Source organism: Gracilinanus agilis, chromosome 4 (genome assembly GCF_016433145.1).
Source record: "Gracilinanus agilis isolate LMUSP501 chromosome 4, AgileGrace, whole genome shotgun sequence".
In the NCBI taxonomy this organism is placed as follows: Eukaryota; Metazoa; Chordata; class Mammalia; order Didelphimorphia; family Didelphidae; genus Gracilinanus; species Gracilinanus agilis.
In genome coordinates, this window is record NC_058133.1 from 34023290 (window position 1) to 34043279 (window position 19990).

The 19990-nt window shown below is 49.1% G+C and overlaps 1 protein-coding gene across 1 annotated transcript in view; it reads right to left on the minus strand.

Moving 5' to 3' along the window:
• Positions 1-9908, minus strand: part of RNF220 (ring finger protein 220) — a 236111-nt gene extending 226203 nt beyond the window's left edge. The window contains exons 1-2 of the mRNA XM_044676029.1: positions 9848-9908; positions 2137-2890 (exon numbers count right to left, since the gene is read on the minus strand). Of these exons, the coding sequence (XP_044531964.1) occupies positions 2137-2761 (625 nt within the window). The 5' untranslated portion in view covers positions 2762-2890; positions 9848-9908. The remainder of the gene's footprint in view (positions 1-2136; positions 2891-9847) is intronic.
• Between the last annotated feature and the right edge of the window lie 10082 nt (positions 9909-19990).

Consider the following 19990-nt stretch of genomic DNA (forward strand, 5'->3'; position numbering starts at 1 on the left):
AAAAAGCCCAGACTGTGTTCAACATAAATTAAGCTAAGGGGAAAGGGCTCTCGCAGTTTCTCTAATACTCAAATTTCAAATGAAGAGGTTTCCCCTCCCTGCTGATCAGCATCTCATTAATTTCAAGGTCAGAATTCCATTTCACTTTGGGAGACAGCCTCATTTCATTTTTTCTCCACCCAGGCGTATTCCTGTGTGAGGTGGGTATCCATCTCCGTGGGGGAAGGCACGAGCACACACACAATGCGAAGCAGGCGAGGGAAGAGTTATGGCTCTGACACCCGCAGGGGGAATGGATCTCCACGTCTCTGAGTTCTGACTCGACTAACAGGCTTCCGCCGCCCTCTCTGGGCGTCTGCTTCACGCAGGTCGGGCGAGAAAAAAGCCCGAAAAGGGGGAGCCAAACTCGCCCCGCTGGGGATCGGGCTGGAGAGAGGCACCTCGGTTCCTGCGGCATCGAGTCAGTTTCAGTTCTAAGAGGTGCTGCCGCCGCGAGTGGGAAGCGGGCAGCAGCCTGAACGCACATTGACCTAGGACAGCTCGGAGCCGGGGGGGAAGCGAGCCCCGGCTCCCTAGGCTCTCTCCTTGAACTGCTGCGCGAGAAGGGCCAGCAGGACCACAGGCGAGTCCCCGCACACATCACGCGGGGCGGCCAGCCCCCAAGAGCCAGAGAAGAGCGAAAGGGGAGCCGGCGGCTCTCAGCCAGCTGTGAGTCACTGAAAGTGAGAGGGGGAAAGAAGAGCCCGAGAAGAAAGTGAGTGAAAGCCGCAGCTCGCTAGCACTTGCGCTGGCGGCCCCAGCAGCAGCCTTCTGCCTTCCTAAGTGGGAAGGTCCTGGGCTTGCAGACGCTCACATAAAAGACACACTCACAACATATTTCAAAACCAAAGAGCGATGGATTTACAAGGCAGGTTGATTTTATGATGACTTTTATTGAAAAGGTACGCTGGGTTTAGGCAGATGCCTTTTAGCGCTGGGAAGTTAACACAGTGCCTAATTCAAGGAGACAGCCGGAGGAAGCAGGGCCGACAGGGGAGAGAGTTGCAACGTCTCTATTACTCTCCCCGGCATCATAAAGTGAAGAGAAAAAAATGGTATTCATGTTGGGGGCTGTAGGGAGATGGGGGGGGGGTAGGTTAGGGAATAGAGTAGAGAAGAGGGCAAAGAAAACCTTAGCTATAGTTTTCTTAAGAAAATAAAACCAAGCAAAATCCAAGAACAAAGGGATGGGTGGAAAGAAAACCCCTCGCTTCATAAATTCTCCTCAGGCTGGCAGAAAGCCACTCTGTCTCCATACTGCCCCAAAGCTCCAAAGCCAGAGTCCTGTTCTGCTGAGGGGTGGGGGTGGGGGCGGGGCAGCGGAGGAAGACCAGAAGATTCAGCCTCTCCCCTGCAAAGGCTCCATTCTGTTTATGGGTCCCTAGGAGGGCGCACTCAGTGCCTACAGAGGGCACTAAAGGTCACGAGAGCACACCTGAGAGCCTCAGGAGCTGTGGTATCTGCCCTGGCATCCCCACAAATAAGCTAGCTGTCTAGCTCGGAGAGAGATGCCAAAGAGAGTAAGACTAGTACAAGTGCTCCATGCTGACCAACCTTTGCCCTTCATTGCCGTCTACCCAACACAATCAGCGGCTGAAAGGAAAGCAGGCAAATGGACTAAAAACTGCTAGGTGTGGCTCGATGGGAAGAGAGCCGGAAATGGAGGTCAGAGAACCAAGGGAAAACCAGCCAAGTGGCCCGGGGGCCCCACAATCACCCTCCAGAACCCAGCCGGGCTCGGCCATGGTCCCCCTGCCCCTAGCACATCTGAGACCAGAGCCCACACAAGGACAACACAGCAGCAGGTGGCTTGGGAACCTGCCCGCCTCCCTGCTTGCCTGCCTCCGCACATACATTTCAATCCAGACTCCATCCTTGCCCACAGAAGAGAGGTGACAAGGAGCCACTCCCTCCCTTCTCCCTTTGCCCCCCTCACCCCGGTCGCCGCCCCCCCCACTCAGCTCCCGAGGCAAGGCGGACAGGTAGCGAGTCTCTTCAGCAGGAGTGCCCAAGGCACTGCTGACCTGTTGAACACCAGCACTTGGCCCAGCTGACCCAAGGGAAGAGGGGACAGGGACGCACAGGACTGCTACTTACATCTGTCATTTCTGTCCTCTGGGCTGGATGAAGTCTCCCGGTCAGAAATGAGGCCAGAAACAGCAAAGATCTTCTTGCCAGTGTCATCCACCTTGAGGGAGCTGGGGGAGCCCGAGGGCAACTGGGCCCCAAAGTCATACTCTTTGCCATCTGCGTCAGAGAAACGCAGGTGGGGCGACTCCGTATCATGGCAGTTCTTGAGTCGCTTGGCAGGCGTGAAGGCCGACTGGTAGCTCTCTCGGTCCTCAGTGGAGGCAAAGGGACGGAAAGCCCCTACGCCACTGTGGTTCAGCATGCTGATGGGGCTACAGTCTAGGTTGGGGGGTGCAAACTGGGGGTGGAGGTGCAGCAAGGAAGGGGGGAAGTCTCGGTTGGCAAAGGTGCCAGGCACCCCACTTTGCCTGTGGTACATGGAGGCAAAAGTGTAGGAGCCATTGGTGAAGGGGATATGCACATCCTTGTCTACGGAGACAGGAACCCCAAAGGGTCGGGGCTGCTGGCAAGGGATGGAGGCATCCCGACTGGCCTCCGCTGTTGATGCCAGGACCATCAGGGCTGGGGATGCCAACGGGTTGGGAAGGTAGGATGAGTTCTCCATCTTGAAGGCTGCCCGGTGTAAGTCCATCGGAGTCTCTTTCGATGGCAGCAGTCAGACAAGAAACAGTCTTCCCTGGGAGGGAGGAAGGGAGGGAGGCAGAGCAGCACCTGGGGTCGAGGCAGGGAAGATTACTGGGGAATCATCCCCTTCCAAGACCTGCAGGGACATCAAAGAGAAAAGAGGGGGAGGGAGGAAGGTCAGGGAAAGGAAAAAAGGGAAAGCCCGAGTGATTGCAACTCCATCCTCCTGGCTTCCAGGCGCTTGGGGAGCAGACACCACAGGCTTCAGGAGTCACTGGGCAGCAGCAGCATCCGACCGTTTTCATTCAGAAAAATCAATAGACAACTTACTGTGATGTACGCGTAGCTGACTTTGGTCCCTACACGTTCCGGGTGAAATGCGCCTGAGCCCAGCGAGGAAAAAAACACCAAATCTCCAAATACGATATTCCCCGGGTAAATGAGGTCACCCTGTCTACCCGCTTTTAAAGCGATTCTGGCTGGGCACCCCACCCACCCAAGACAGAGACTCCACTTCCGTGCAACAGAGGCAGTTATCATTCCTCTTCATACATGGCCCTCCCCCCAGCACACACACACACACACACACACACACACACACACACACACACACACACCACACCCTTCCCACCCCCAGCCCGCTCCAGTGCCTCGGCTCTGGGAACTGAAACGGATCCATGCGATGTATGTGAGCAGGTGACAACGCGATATACATACGGACGGTAGACACAGTCATGCTATAATAGGATAATAGTGTCCACACACAAACCCACAACTTTACCCATTAGCAGGGACTCCCGCCCCCCCCCCAGCCCCACCCCCCACGAAGTCCCTCCACAACTGATACACTCTGTTTACACAGAGCCGGTCCCCCTCCTTTTCTGGAGCTGAGCAGAGACTTCTCTCTGCCCTAACTGGCCGGCCTCCCTCTCCAACAATACTGAGAAATTGAGTGGAGGTCTTGGGCTCTTGCTCTCTCTCTCTCAGGAACAACAAAACCCAGCTCGGTCATTTTAGTTCCTGATGCACTCACTTAAGCAGATCTGTAAACTGCCTGCAACCCAGCGGTGCCATTTTAGAGCAAAATGGAAAGCAAATTTCGGACTTCTTTTGGTCTAGGCAGGGCTTTGGCGGGCAAACGGGGCCCCAAAGCACATGGGCAATTGGGAAAGCTTCTCTTCAGTTCTCGGCTGGCTCTGGCCCCCTCACAATCTCTTCCTGGTTGGTAGTTTGTGCAGGGCGGGGCCACACGCTAGGAATGAGCATGGCATAAGGTGAAGGCGAGGACTATTAGCTTCCCAAAAGATGTGATTAATAGAAAGTCCACAAAGGGCACCCGAACACCAGCGTATGATTAAAAAAACAACCCAGCACCCCAGGCTGCCAGAAAGCACGCCCTTTGAATCTAAAGAGTCACTCACTGCAACTAAACCGTGCCCAAAGAGCATCTTTCTAATGGAAAACCTTTTGTATTCCTTGAATGGAGGAGCCTCGCTTAACAAATGGTATAAAATCCCATCCTTGCCCTTAATGATAACATTTCCTTCTCCCATCCTGTTCCAGACGCTTCCATGACTATTATTAATTGTGAAAATGAGTGGACATCATCAGATTGCTTCCTCATTTGGCACTCTTCCTTAGAGACATTATTGCTAAATTACCAGATTATGCATCTCACATTAACGGATTTTTCTCTCTTCCAAATTTTAAATAACTTTCCTGTCAAGTTCGAGCAAAGCAGGGAAGACCTGGCAAGGACAGGCTGGCGAGGCTGACGAGGATAGGAACTCTGCGCTCTGCCGCTTTCAAGGGAGATGCATATTCCCAACCCGAACTAGGGAAGCCTGGCAAGTGTGTCCCGCCGCTCCCAGCCGCCCTTCCTTCACGACACCAGACCCTTGCTTGGCCAAAAGCAATGGTGGCGGGTCCCTCCCGGGCCGGAGGGGTGGGAGAAGCGGACAACGCCAAAACGCACGTAGGAGAGGGGATGGTGGAAGGGAATATTTTCCTGGAGAAAATGACTCCGGCACTGACCCTTATTCCCGAGTTCTTTTGGCCTCCTTCTGCTTCACGTGTTTCATAAATTAGTAATCTGGCGGCCGAGGCAGCAAGTCGGGCTCAGCAGAAGGAAGGACCCTGTGAATCACTCACCCCCAATTCCGGATTCTTTTGCAAACTTCATTACACCGGGAATAAATCAGGAGCATTTCCGTTTAGGGTTTGTAATTCTTCCCTGCACTTTCCAGAAGTCGCTTGGGGGGCTGTTCGCCCCCCACATGCTCACACCCAGAAACCTGTGCAGAGGAGGAGGAGGAGGAGGAGGAGGCGGAGGAGGCAGAGAAAGCCGCCCGCAGTCATTATGAAAATCTATAGTTGATACACTCCTAATGTCAAAATGTCATGGATTTAAATACAGAGCCCCAAATAAGAAAACTAACCGACCCTCTTAATTAAAAAAATATGGATTGTCGGCTAATCAGTGAGGGAGGGGTGGGGTGGGGGGAGGGGGCCTCTGGGTGGCCGTGAGGGGGTGGGTCGTTCGAGCAGCAGGAAGGAGAGTAAGGGATTGTGAACGGAAGGGCTGCGATCGAGGGGCTGAGAACCAGGGGCAGCAAGAAGAGTGAGGGGCTGAGGATGAGGGGCTTCGAGCAAGGGGCTGCGAACAAGGGGGCTGCGGCCGAGGGGCAGCGACGCTTATGCTGACGCTTTTTAATTTAGCGCCTCGTGCAAATCCAGATTAAAATAACTCCCGCTATTGATCGGAGCAGTGGAATTGACATTAATTTTAGCTCACTTCTCACTTTGCAAAGGGATCAATAGGCAGTAATAACAGCTGACATCCCCGCTGAAAGGAGGAGAAAGAAGGGCTGAAGACAGAAATCGAAAAGCAGCCGAATAAATCACCAGCCCCTTTTCCCCGGCTTCAGACAAACTCCAAAGCGATCGCAAAAAGTCTTTGTTGAATTAACTCAACAAGAGAGAGATCAATCCGCGAAGCCAAAGAGATTGTGGGCCGGCCAGGGGGGCCTGGGCTGGGCTGGGCAGGGCTATGCTGGGGGGGGGGGGACGGGGGACGCATCCCCCCGGGACTGGTCCAGCTGGAAGTCGCAGCCACCACCGCCCCAAGCAGGGTCCAGGTTTTCCTGATGGTGGGAGTGGGTGTAATCCTGGGCCCCGGGCTTAGCGAAGGGCACTGAAAACAGTCCTATTAGAGGAAGCCCTAATTGAGTGGTTTGCCTGGCCCACCCCAGCAGGACCCACGGGACTGACTGTCGGGCAGACGGCAGCCTGCAACCCCAGCTGGGACAGGTCAACGAAAGTCCGGGGTGGGAGGGCGGCCCATCCGACAGTGCCCAAACCCTGTCAGGGGCCCCTTAGCGCCTCGATCAGGAAGAGTCCAAGCGAAGCTCGAGAGAAAGTCGGCCAGGCCAGGACACCCCAGCAACACGGCCGAGGAGAAAGGACTGCGGGCACCGCTCTAGCGGTCGCCGCCCTTCCCCAGCCGGAACCGAGCACTCTTTCCTCTTGCCTGCCCCATCCCGTTCCGCCCCGCCCGCCTCGGGCTTGCAGGGCAGCCGCAAGGCTCCGGACCAGGCGAGGGCTCCTTTCCGGGCGGGTTCCCGGTGCCTGCCAGTTAGTGTGCCTGTCAGTCCCTGCTAACGGCCTTGGTTCGTCTGCGCCGCTCTTCCTCGCCGTCTCACAACAGGTGCCAGCCGGGTGCCCTCCCAGCCGAACCGTTCCCGGGCCAGCGACTTCGTCCAGGGAGGGCACAGACAGGCAGCCGGAGCTTTTCCCTTGGTAAAACCCCAACTTTCCGGAAAAGCCCAGGCAACTTGGGAGGCCGTGCACAAAGAGCTCAGGGGGCCGCAGGGGGAGGAAAGGACAGAGGAAGGGTGGAAGGGGAAAGGAGTGAGAAGGAGGCCACCGCCGAGTTAGCGACAGACTGCCCGGGCTGGAGAGTGTTCTCTATCCCTAAGCGCCCAAAGGGCAGCCCCTGCCGCCTGACTCGGTCCGAACCTCTCTGCTCCCCAACTCCGCAAGCACGAAGGAAGCTGGAGGCCGCTTGTCTGGGCTCCTGACTAGATCAGCTTTCCGCCTCGCTAGCGGCCGGGCCTAGGCGGTCCAGCGCGGAGGGTGGGGACGCAGCAGTCGCCTTCAAGCCGATGCGAGCCGTGGCCCTCCGGCCAGGTACCCGGCCCAGCTAGCGGAGAGCTCGATCCACGTTTCAGGAAATGGCTAGGGATAAGACCCCCAGGCCACCACCTCCCACCCCGATTCAGAAGACCCCTGCCCTGCCCCCAGCTTCCGCCTCCTGCTGAGGCCCTGGCTTGACTCTCCCGCCTTTCCCCCAAGCTTTCACCTCGGACTTCGCAAAAGGGAGGGAGAAATTCGTTCGAGTGCAAGCCGGCACCAAAACTGTGACCTCGCAACTTTGCAAAACGAAATAGCTCAAGGGGCTGGAGAAGCAGAGGCCAGGGTTCAAGGAGGCCCGTGCTCAGGGAACGACTGGTCAAGCAGGCCCTGGCCAGAAGCCCCAGAAAGGAGGCAAAGCGCTGGCAAACCCTGCCCCGGCGCGGCCTCCCTTCACTCGTAGCGACCTTTCACAGAAAGCCGCCGCCCGGCTTCTTTCCCCTCTGCCCGGGAACCCTGGCGGCCCAGGGCCCCGGCCAAGCGAGATGTGAGCCGCGACTAGAGGGCTGAGGAGCTGAGAAGGGACGGACAAATGGAAGAATGACTGGGCTGGGCGGCTAAAGGGGGCCCAAGTGGGGCCAGTCCAGCTCAGACCAGCTTGGTTGAGCAGGGACAAACAGGTGGGTGCAGCTTCTCCACCCGGAGCTCACTCCCGGCGGAGCCTCCTACCACCCCAGGGGCAGGAAGAGCCAGCGCGCCTGCCACCTCGGCCTCTGGGCTTCTTCCTCCCCTCAGGCCGCCCCGCCATCGCCGGGTGGGTTTCGTTCCCAATGGAAGAGCTGATCAGTGCAGGGCAGTTCCCACTTTTCCCCATTCTCGCCGCTCCCCTCTCCCAGCCTCTCCCCGCTCCTCTCGTTCTCTCCTTTCCCTCCGCTATTTTTTCCCCCTCTGCGCTCCTTTCCTGCCTTTCTTTTCTTCTTCTCTCCCTTCCCGGGGAGCCGAGGCTAGTGAGGCGAGGAACCCGCTAGGGCGAGGTGCTCCGGGGAAAGATCTCCCCCAGTCCAGCAGCCCTGCTGGTTCCAAAGCTCCCCTCACTCCTTCTTTCCAGGTCAGTCCCTTCTTGGGTTTTTCTGACAGCCCCCCATCCCAGCGGTGTTGGGAGCCCCTTGGGGGAGCCGGGAAGAGACTGGGGGAACTCTGGGCCTTGACTGCCCCAACCTCTGGTGGAGCGGGAGGCCTGCAGCATAAGGACCCCCCAAGCCCCAGTCTTCGAGCCCGAGGGTAGCAACATCTCTGCGTTCTCGCAGCTCCTGGGGTGGCCCTGCTTGCTGCAGAACAAGAAACGGACTAACCTGGAAGCTGACTACCCTAGCTGTAAGAAAGAATCGAGTTATTCAAGCCTGAGAACTGAGACTGGGGCTCCCCCCATCCTGAGGGCCGCGCCCTCCCCCCAAGCCTCACAGGCGGCGGCTGAGCGGAGCCGAGCCCCCGGCTCTGCCTAGTCCGCTCCACTGACCTGAGTGCCAGAGCCCTGACCGGCCGGCCGATCTTGCTCTCCAGCTCACTCGCTTCCTTCCTTCCTTCCCCTCTAGCCCCGTGCTCCCCGGCTGGCTCGGTGCTAGGGACCTCCCAGCTTCGGGCCCAGGTCTGGTAGGTAGACTTCGGAAAGCGACAGGGCTTCAGTGCTAAACCCAAAGAGGCCGGGACCCTGCAGAGTCTAGGGGGCCAGCCTGGGGCTGCGACTCGAGCCTGGGGGGCGGTGAGCAGGCGGCCTGGGAAAGGTCGCAGGGGCCGCGGGACTCACTGCGTCCGTGCAGCAGCCGCCGGGGCCCTTTGAAAAGTTTTGTTTCCAAGTCGGGGACAGGCAAAGTGTCGCTCAGTCTAAGTCAGAGAGAAAGCAATGCAGACGAAAGCATAAACTGAACCCACGGGCACGCACAGAGTCACACACACAGGCACCCCAGCGGGCTCCTGGAGAAGGGCCCGAGCCCCAGAAAATCCCGGGAGACCTCTCCGAGGCCCGCCGGCACCGCCACCGAACCGCGCTGGACGGCCAGAGGCCTGGGGGCTTTCTGCATGTCCCCCAGCACCTGCCTCTTTGCCCCCGAAGCCTTCCTTCTCCAGCCCAGCTCTCCTCCGCCTCTTTCCCGCCCCCGCCCCTCTAGTCGCCAAGTGAACGGGCACAAGTAGGGGCCCGGGGTTCCCCGAAAGAACTCCCTCTCCCTCCCTCTATCTTTCCCCCTCTCTCTTCCCTCACTCTCGGTTTCTCTCCCTCTTTCCCCAGGCTGCACAGGAGCTAAAGACTAGCGGCTTGCTCCCTTGCTCCCCGAATCCTCGTTCCCTCTCTCCTTTTGTGCTTTGCGGGTACGAATCTCTTTCTCCCTCTGATCCTACCTTTCCCCCCCACCCAACCCCTCTGGGGAGCCCTCCCCATTTCCGAGCTCCGGACCAGCACGAATCTCTCCTCCCCCGGGCCCCCTATTCCAGAGCACTGGGAGAGGACAGTCTGGCAACCAACCCAAACAAAGTTAAAAAGGACAGTTGGAAAGACTGAGAAAATCCGTCTCTCCCCCATGCCCCACACCCCCTTTTCCCTTGCTCTTCCCTCACCCTCCGCACTGGGCCAACAAGCACGTCCTAGATCCCTCCTCCGACCCACTCCCACCCCACCCCACCTCCACCCCACCTCACCAACGAAAGCACCACCACAACAAAATGAGACAAACTCCAGGTGGAAAGTTAAGAGAGAGGACGAGAGAGAAGTCGGCGAACGTTCAGGGAGCGGGTACTCGGTGGCTCCTCGGGCTCCCCCGGAGAACGACCCCTGGAAGTTAGCTTGGCTCCCGAGCCACCCTGCTATTCCCTTCTCTTCACCCCCCCCCATACCCCTTGTGTATCCATCCCCACACTCACAGCCTCACGGCCACACACACACATCCCTGTCCCTGCGCTCCATCCTCACCGTGGAAATTCCTTTGGAGAGTGGCTGCACTTTTCAGAAGGCAAAAGGAACAAGGCGGAGAGTGCGGGGCATGGAAAGTCCCGGCTGAGCAACGGCGGTGGTGGTGGCGGCGGCGGCGGCGGCAGAGGCGGCAGCAGCAGCAGCAGCAACAGCAGCAGGCGGCTGGCCCCCTGTTTGAGCTCACCAGCTGCCGGGGATCGCATGTACAGAGCGAGAGCTTCGGAGTGAGAGAAGGAGCGGTGCTGCCTCTCAGCGCTGGCTCTAATCAGTGAATGAGCCTCCACTCTCCGAGGGACTCCCGCGAGCGAGAGAGCGAGTGAGTGAGCGAGCGAGCAGCGCGCACACACTCACACACAGACACACTGACACAGACACACACTCTGCGCTCTCTCGCTCTCTCTCTCTCTCTCTCTCTCTCTCTCTCTCTCTCTCTCTCTCTCACACACACACACACACACACACACACGCACACAGGCACACACGGGCACACACACACACACACACACACACACAGAGGCACACTGAGCACTGAATACATTAGGACACTAAGGGAGTCTGGGAAATGGAGTCCGGGCCGGGGGCATTCCTAGAGAACAGATCTGATGGCCAGCCTACCCGGGAGGGTCCAGATTGTGGCTCAAAGGGAAGACCTGAAATGTCACCATCACGAGGGAAGGGCAAAGCTGCCCTGGATCGCCAGCCAGCCAGCCCCAGGACGGAGCTCCCTGCCAGGCAAGCTCGGCCTCACCTGCCGCCACCCCTAAGGGAGCCTTCTATGGGCCCCTGCCCCCAAGAACTACTGTGAGGAAATTCAAGTCAAGAATTGAGTAAAAGAGTAAAGAGTAAAGACGGAATTGACATCTAAAGAGAAGGCTGCAGCGTTGGCCAAGAGGGCTCAGGTCGGAGCTCCAAGGGAGGAGGAAGGAATCGTGAGGGGGGAACTCTACACTTCCTGCTATGCAATTTCAGAGTCACTTTCTCAGCATCACTTCACTTTGAAATTCAGAGGCTTAAATTTTATTTTAACGCATCATTTTAATCCTGGTGTCTTCTTTTATTGTCACTTTTTTTTTTTCAAAGATCTTGGGTTTCCCATCTGGAAAATGGGAATAATGTGCCATTAATTCTTTCCCCCAAAAGCCTAAGGAATCATGGACTGTTTTTCTTAAAGCCCAGAATCCTAAAAGTATTCATTCTTAATATTTAGAACCATTGTCAGTAATAATACTAATCGCACCTTTCATTTACGGAGCTCCCAGAATCACAGAATTCAGTTCAATTTAGTTCAGCACACATTTATCAAACACTTCTATGTGCCAGATACTGTACTAGGCGATGGGGATTCAAAGACAAATAATCCAATAGTCCCTGCCCTCCTGGCCTTCTGGGTCTGTTTATGCTGTATCCTTTCACCCCCATATCCAATCCAATGCCAGACCTTGTCATATCCGCCTTAGCGATACTCTTCACATTTCTCTGTCTCTCCTCTCATATAATAGCCTTCTAAGTGGTCTCTTTGTCTCACATCTCACTCCACTCCATTCTCACAGCTGGCAAAGTAATTGTCCCAAAGTCCAGGTCAGATTAGGTCACTCCCCTACTCCATAAACTCCAGTGGCTCCCTATTAATATAGGCTTCAATACAAACCTCTCTATTTGGCATTTAAAACCTTTTATTGCCTGGCTCTTTCTTACCTTTCCAGCCTTATTACATATAGCTCCCCTTCATATACTGTATGGTCTAGTCAATCTGGCCCTACTGATCTTCATTTAAAGAACATTTCTAACATCTGTAATTTCACACTTAACAACCTCATGACTAGGATGAACACCCACCGAGCCTTCACATCTCAGAATCCCTCGTTTCTTTGAAGACTCACCCATCTGAAGCCTTTTCTGATCAGCCTTTCCATCATTCTAGAATTGATTTTTAATACATCTATAGACGATCTACATGTTGTCTCTCTAGATAATATGTAAGTTTCTGGGGGCACAGATTGTTTCACCTTTGTCTGTCTTCCTAGTGCCTGGCACACAGTAGTCCAATAATAAATGCCAACTGATTGGACTGAATCTAAGTCGGTTAAAAGAGAAACTGGGCTAAACTAGGTGTTCTAGGACAATTCGGAGAGATGACTTCCTGCTCAGGGTTGGGGGAAGAAGGGAGAAGGAGAGATTTTCAATGGAGTAGGCAGAACTCCAGTTGAGCCTTGAAGGAAAAGTCTTTAAACTTGGACCTGCTATTGACAAAAGCTAGAGGTGAGTGAATGACACACCACTGTGACATGGCTCGTCTGGCAGCAGAATTGCAGGTACCTAGGCAGCATCTAACAGTTTCTCTGGTCAAGTGGAGAACTCAGCTCTGCTGAAGCAACTCTGTTCCTTCTAGACATCTAATGATATCCCATTTGTGGGGGACCCAGGAGCATGTAGGCTGCAGGAGAGAACAAGCTTTTCTATCTTAATTCTCTCCAGTCAAGATCACCTAGAAAAGCATGAAGGAAGCACTTACGGAAACTAAGTTTGGAAGAAAGTTCAGTGACTTGTCCAAGGACTCATGGCTAGTCAGTCCAAGAGGACTTAAACCTCCATCCAGCATGCTATCCTGCCAATGTAGTCCCTTTCTGTTCTATTGAGTATCTAGTGAATATCTTTGATAGTTTTTTTAAAACCCTTGTACTTCTGTGTATTGGCTCCTAGGTGGAAGAGTGGTAAGGGTGGGCAATGGGGGTCAAGTGACTTGCCCAGGGTCACACAGCTGGGAAGTGGCTGAGGCCGGGTTTGAACCTAGGACCTCCTGTCTCTAGGCCTGACTCTCACTCCACTGAGCTACCCAGCTGCCCCTCTTTGATAGTTTTGAAGACTCTCACAAGTTTCTAAAAGTAAAACAAAAATCACTAGGTTTCCCCTCACCCCTTTTCTTTCCCCTCCTTACCAGCTTCTCTTTTTGTGGCAGCAAAGAATTGGACATTAAGGAGATGTTCATCAACTGGGAAATTGCTTAACACATTGTAGTATATGATTATAATGGAATACTATTGTGCTACAGGAAATGACAAGCAAAATGATTTTGGAAAAGCCTGAAAAGACTTACATGAACTGATGCAAAGTGAAATGAGCAGAACCAGAAGAACATTGGACACCATAACAGAAATATTATATGATGAACTGTGCAAGACTCGGCTATTCTTAGCAATACAGTGATACCAGACAGTCCCAAGGACTCATGATGAAAAATGCCATCCACCTCCAGAGAAAGAACTAATGGAGTCTGAATGCAGACCAAAGACACTATATTTCATTTTCTTTCTTCTTTTTAATTTTTTTGTTGGAGACATTTAGATATAAAAATGTTTTTCATGATTACGAATGTAAAATCTATCAGATCATTTAGCCTTCAGGAAGGAGGGAAGAGAGGAAGAGAATTTGGAACTAAATTTTTTTTTAAAAAAAGAATGTAAAAAAGAAAGAAAAGAAAAAGTCTTTGCCCAACTCATCTACCCTTCAGTCTTAGGGAAACTGAGCAGGGCCCTTTAACAGTCCAAATCCTTTGTTTCTAAACATCTCTATCTCTAATGGAGGGAGGGACCTTGAACTAAAAGAGTCCTAAGTGGAGCCTTTTGGAAGCCTTAACCATCCAAGAGATGACTTCTTTGAGTACAGTCATGCAAGTATATAGAGTATATATATATAGAGAGAGAGTATATGTATAGAGTAGATCAGGGATTTGGACCCAGATTCTTTGACTCTAAACTCATCCTTTGTTGTACTGCATGGAAGGGTTGGATGAGAACAATTTGTTTCAACAGCCATGAAGATGGCAAAAGGGAGCACTTAGAGTTTGATGCAGACATGGAAAGTACCAAAGTCACCCACTGCATCCTGGACATCTCCAGTCATCCCAACTTTTGTCTCACCACTGGACTTCAGTGACTCTGGAAGAGAGTAAGGCTGATGACTTTGTACAACTCTGCCTCACTTAAATCCAATTCACACACAAATCAACACATCACCTCACTAAGTCATTGGGCCTCTTCAAATGAAAGATTAACAACCAGGACTAGGATTCTAATTCTGACTACTACTTATTACCCATGTGACTGTGGGCAAGGCACATGTCTATATCTTCCCATAAATCTTCCACAAAGAATCAACCTTATGGTACCAATCAATAGCAGAGTATTAGCGGAAAGAACACTGGTTCTGAAGTTAGAGAACATGGGTTCAGATCCCACCTCTGAAACTTATCCCCTGTGTGGCCTTCTTGAGGCTCAGTTTCCTCACCTCTAAATTATGAATTTTGGACTCTGCAGTCTGTACCAGTTGCAGACCTATGGTCCAAGCTAATCTTCTGAAAGCACACAGGTTATCTCTTCTTATCTCTGCTTCTCACTCCACAAGTAGTCCGCTGCCTTTCCCAGACAGTGATGTCTTTTATGCTATTTCTTTGGCACAAATCATTTTGGTCATATGATGCAGCCACCATCAATCAATCAACAACCATTTATTAGGTGCTCACTGGGTGTTAGATGCTGAGCTAATTGCTGAGGATACAAAGACAAAAGCAAAAACAGTCTGTGTCCTCAAAGTCCTTACTTTCTAATGGGGAAGACAATGTGTGCATTTTTAAGCATACACAAGCTATATAGGGAATAGAAGGAAGATAACTTGAAAGGAGAAGAACTCTTGGCAGAAGGTGGTGATTAATCTGAGTCTTGAAGAAAGAGAAGGATTCAAAGGAGAGGAAGAAGGAGCATATTCTAGGAGTGGGGAACAGCTAGTGTAGAGGCACAGACACAGAGAGATGGGAGATGGACTATCACGTGGAAAGAGCAATAAATGAACCAGGATTGTGTAAAAACTGGAGGGATGGGGTGGGGAGCAAGGAGGTGGGAAGGAGTGTGTCTTTGATCCTAGAGGCAATAAGAAGCCACTTCAGTTTATTGGGGAAGAAATGCTACATGGTTAAACCTATGCTTTAGGATGATCACTCTGGCTGCTGTGTGGAAAATGGATTGCAGTGGGGAGGGACTTGAGACAGGAAGACCAACCAGCAAGCTATTGCAATAGTCTGGGCAAGAGGTAATGAGGGCTTGGACTAGTGTAGCATCAATGGAAGTAGAAAGAATGAGAATGATGTTAAAAATGTGGAGACTGCTATTCTGACCTTCAGGGACTCCATTTGGGGTTTTCTTGGTAAAGACACTGGAGTAGTTTGCTGTTCCCTTCTCCAGCTCTTTTTAATGATGCGGAAACTGAGGCAAACAGGGGTCATATAGCTAGTAAATGTCTAGCCAGATTTGAACTCAGGTCTTCCAGATTCCAGATCTGGTACTCTATCCACTATACCACCTAGCTGCCCATATTGTGGAGAGAGAAATAATAAAGTCATATGATTGATTAGATAGGAAGGGGGAGTGAAGGTGAGGAATACGGGATGAAAAATAAATTGAAATAATTTCTTAAGGGATTACCATATGACAGGAACTATGCCAAGCACTGGGGATATAAATTTAAAGAGAAAAATCCCTTCTTTCAAAGAACTTACATTCTAATAAAGAAAAACAACCCCTGTGAGGGAATTGTGACCAGAGAGGAGTGTTTTTGGTCTGGTAAGTCTTTGGGATAGATAACTGTTTGGCATGACATTTCCAAGAATAGTACTGTTGATTTGATGATTGTTTTCAAAGCTAGAAATGGAAGAGGATGAAGGGGTCTAGAGAAGGCTGTGGAATCAAGATTTCTGGAGGATAACATCGAGGTTTTAAACCTAAATATCTTGAAGAATGATGGTAGAGCCTTCAACAATGTGAGGGAAGTTCAGAAGAGAAGTGAAATTGGAAGAGAATGAGTTCTGTTTAATAAAGTTGCTCTGCCCATGAGTATAGAAACATGTCAAAGAGATTATATTCTATGATCAAAGTTGGACCAGAAATACAGAGTTGGTTCAATATTAGGAAAACTACAAACATAATTGACTAAATAAATAAGAAAAACAAACACCATATAATTATATCAATTGATGTAAAAAGAAGTTTTGACAAAATATAACATCAATTTCCATTTAAAATGCCAGAAAATAATATATGATAAATAATAAATAGTAGATATTTAAAATAAAGAGTCAGCATTTTATACAATGGCGATAAACTGGAGTCTTTCCCAATAAGATCAGGGGTAAAGCAATGATGTCCATTTTCACCAGTACAATTTGACACGGTGTTAAAAATTCTAGCTAAGGAAAAAGAAACCGAAGGAATAAACAAAATAAATGAAAAAAACATGAAAATTATTGCTTTTTTTGTAGATCATTTGATGGTGTACCTAGAGAACCTCAGAGAAGCAACTAAAAACTAATTGAAAGAATGACCTCAGCAAAATTGCAGAATATGAAATAAATCTATATGTCATTTGCATTTCCATATATTACTAACAACATATAGCAGTAAGAGATAGAAAGGGAAATCCTTTTAAAATTTCTACAAAATGTACATCCAATCAATGAATCCATAAACATTTATTAAGGACCTTCTATATGTCAGGTACTATGCTAAGCATTGGGAATACAAAAAAAGGCAAAAGACAGTCCTTGCCCCCAAAAAGCTTATAATCTAATGGGGGAGACAAATGCAAACCAATATATAAAAATAAAACTATATATAGAATAAACAGGAAATAGAGGGAAGGCACTGAAATTAAGAGGGCTTGGGGAAGGCTTCCTGTAGAAAGTAAGATTTTTAGCTTGGATTTAGAGAAAGTCAGAGAAATCAATAATCAGAGCAGAGAAGGGAGAGCATTACAGGCATGGGCAACAGCCAGAGAAAATGCTTGGAGCCCAGAGATGGAGGGTCTCATTCAAGGAATAGTTAGCAGCATCACTGGGCTGAAGAGCACACATTGAGGAATAAGATGTAAGAAAACTAGAAAGGTCAGGCAGGAATAGGGTTTTGAATAACAGCATTTTTTTTATTTGATCGTAGAGGCAATGGGGAGCCACTGGAGTTTATTGATTAGGAGGTGACATGATCAGACCTTTGTATTAGGAAAATCACTTTAGTGATTGAATGGAGTGTGGGATGGAGGAGACTTGAGGCAGATAGACCCAACAAGCAGATTATTGCAGTAGTCCAGGTGTGAGATGGAGAGGGTTTGCACTAGAAAGGAATTAGTGTTAGAGGAGACTAAGGGATATGAGAGGTGTTGCAGAGGTGAAATTTATAGACCTTGGTAATATCTTGGATTTGGGGGTTGAGAGATAGTGAGGAGTCCAGGATGACTCTTGGGCTGCAAGACTGGATGCAATTATGCAAAATTCGATTGCAATTATGGTGTTACTCTTAACAGTAATAAGGAATGTAGGAGGGGGCAAGGAGGTGTAGAGGAAAAGGAAAGTTTCAGTTCAGTTTGGACATACTGAGTTTATCAGTTTGAGATGTCTGAAAGGCATTTAGAGATGCAAGATTGGAGGTTGGCAGAGCTATTGGGCCAGGATTGGTAGACCTGAGAATCATCAGCACAGAGATGGTCATTAAATCCATGGGAGCTAATGAGATCACCAAATAAAGAAGTATAAAGGGAGAAGAGAAGACTCAGGACAGAAGCCAAAAGGATACTTATGATTAGAGAACATGATCTAGAATAGGATCCAGCAAAGAAGATAGAGCCATGGAAATTCACCCCCCAAGACATATGCCAAGTCACATCAAGAAGCATTTATTAGACATATCTATGTGTCAGGTACTGTGATAAGTACTGGAGATATACCAACTATAAGCAAAAAGAAAGACAGTTCCTGGCTTCAAAGAGCTTACATTCTAATAGGAGAAGGGAGATGAAAATAAGGGGAAGTACAGGTATTGAAATGGGGGCATAATGATGATATCTGGAGAGTCAGAATCAGAGCCAAGAAAGGAATGAAGGATGGTTGCGTGGGTCCTCCCTCCAAATGGAGATTCCAGGAAGAAGTTGATAGGTGGAGAAGGGGGCTGCAAGTACCATGAGGAAGCAACATGAGAAGGCAGATAAGCATAGTTGAAAGTTTGGAGAGTCAATGTCAGAGCTCAGAGATCCACACAAGAAACTATAGGAATATAACTTCAAAGCCTGCTTTATGGAAATATAGGAAAAAATAATGATTAAGGTCACCTGGAGTAGCCAAAGGTCAAAATTCCCAAGAGAAATAATGAAAAAAACCCTGAAAACACAAGAACTTCAAAGTATGGGATCTCAAACTATGTTACAAAGAAGTAATCATCAAAATAATTTGGAACTGGTTTAAAAAAAAACAGAGAGGTCAATAGTGGCACATATTAACTACACAATATATAAAAGAAACAAAACTAGCAGTAGGTGGTATTCAATAAGTTCAAAGACTCCAACTAAGGAGTTGCTTTTTGACAAAATCTACTGGGAACGCTAGGAAGTTGACTGGCAGAAATTTGGTTTAGATCACCACCTCACACCATATACCATGACAGAGATCCCAATGGATACATGACCTAGATAGAAATGGTCACATGATAAACAAATTAGAGGAGCAATGAAGAAATTTCCTTTCAGATCTGCGGATAGTTCATGACTAAACAAGGGACAGATAGACAGGATCACAGAAAGTAAAACAGACAATATTGATTATATGACATTTAAAAGATTTTGCACAAATACAATGCAGCTAAGATTATAAGGGAAAGCTAACTGGGAAAAATCTTTGCAACAGTTTACTCTGAAAGGTTTCATTTTCCAAGCCATACAAAGAATTTATTCAAATTTAGAAGAATAGGAACCATTTGTTAAATTGCCAAAGGATATGAATAGACAGTTCTCAAGGGAAGAAATCCAATCTGATGATAGCCAGATTTTTAAGAAATGATTCAAGTCCCTAAGAACTAGAGAATTACAAATTGAAATTCCATCTCACACTGATCATATTGGCAAAATTGATGAAAAAAGGGAAAATGATCAATGTTGGTAGAACTGTGGAGAAGAGAACATATTGGTACAGTGCTGATGGAACTGTGGAGCTGGGAATTGGTATTTCCACTCTGGAAAGTGGTCTGGAAGCCCCCAAAAGTTACTAATGCGTGCATGCCTTTTGATCTAATGATACAACTACCAGATCTATACATCAAAGAGATCAAAGAAAGAGGAAACGATCCCAGCTTTGTTGGTGGTAGCAAAGAACTGGAAACTAAGGGAGTTCTCATCAGTTGGGGAATGACTGAACAAATGATGATCTATGAATATGACAAAATATTGTCATGCTGTAAGATAAATAGAGTGTTTCAAAGAAATCAGGCAAAATTTGTTTGAACTGATGCAAAGCAGAGTGGTCAGAGCAGAATAACTCATGTAATAATAATAATACTGTGAAAACAAGCTCTGATCAGACTTAGGAACTCTGATCATGGCAACAATTAACCGTGATTCCAGAGGACTTATCACGAAGAACAATATTCAGAGAGAGGAGATGGAGTAAATCTAAATATACAGAATAATACATATTCTTGGGTGTGGCTAATATGAGAATTTGTTTTGATGAACTATGTATATATGTTAGAATGGTTTGTTTTTCTTTTCTATTTAATGGAGGCGGATGTGGGAGGAAGAAAATAAAAGCTTAATAACCAACAAAATTTTAATTTCAATTAATTAATTAATTGAATTTTAATTAAACTTAATTTTAAAAAGTTGCCTATGGCCTATCTATCCAGTTGGAAGCTTCCAATAGGTAACTAGTTATTTGGCACTGGAGCTTAGTAGAGAAGCTGGGGTTGGATATATAATTTGTAGTCATCCATACTGAGATGATATTTGAACTTAGGGAAGCATGAAAGTGTAGAGATAAAAGAGAAAATCAGTCAGTCCATCAATAAGCACTTATTAAGCTCTTATGATATGCCAGTTCTGTGCTGGAGATAAAAATGATTGGCAAAAAGATAGTCTGCCCTCAAGGAACTTGTATCCTAATGAGAAAAGTGATACACAAAAAGGAAGCTGAGAAGGTCCTAGTCAATGGCATGATAGAGAAGTCTAGAGAAGTGAAGTCTGGTGAGAAATAAAAGATGACTGACCAGGACATCGTCCTTAAATGAAGGGAGCTATCCAATCAGAAAAGACTCAGAATACTTCTGAGATGTATGTGAC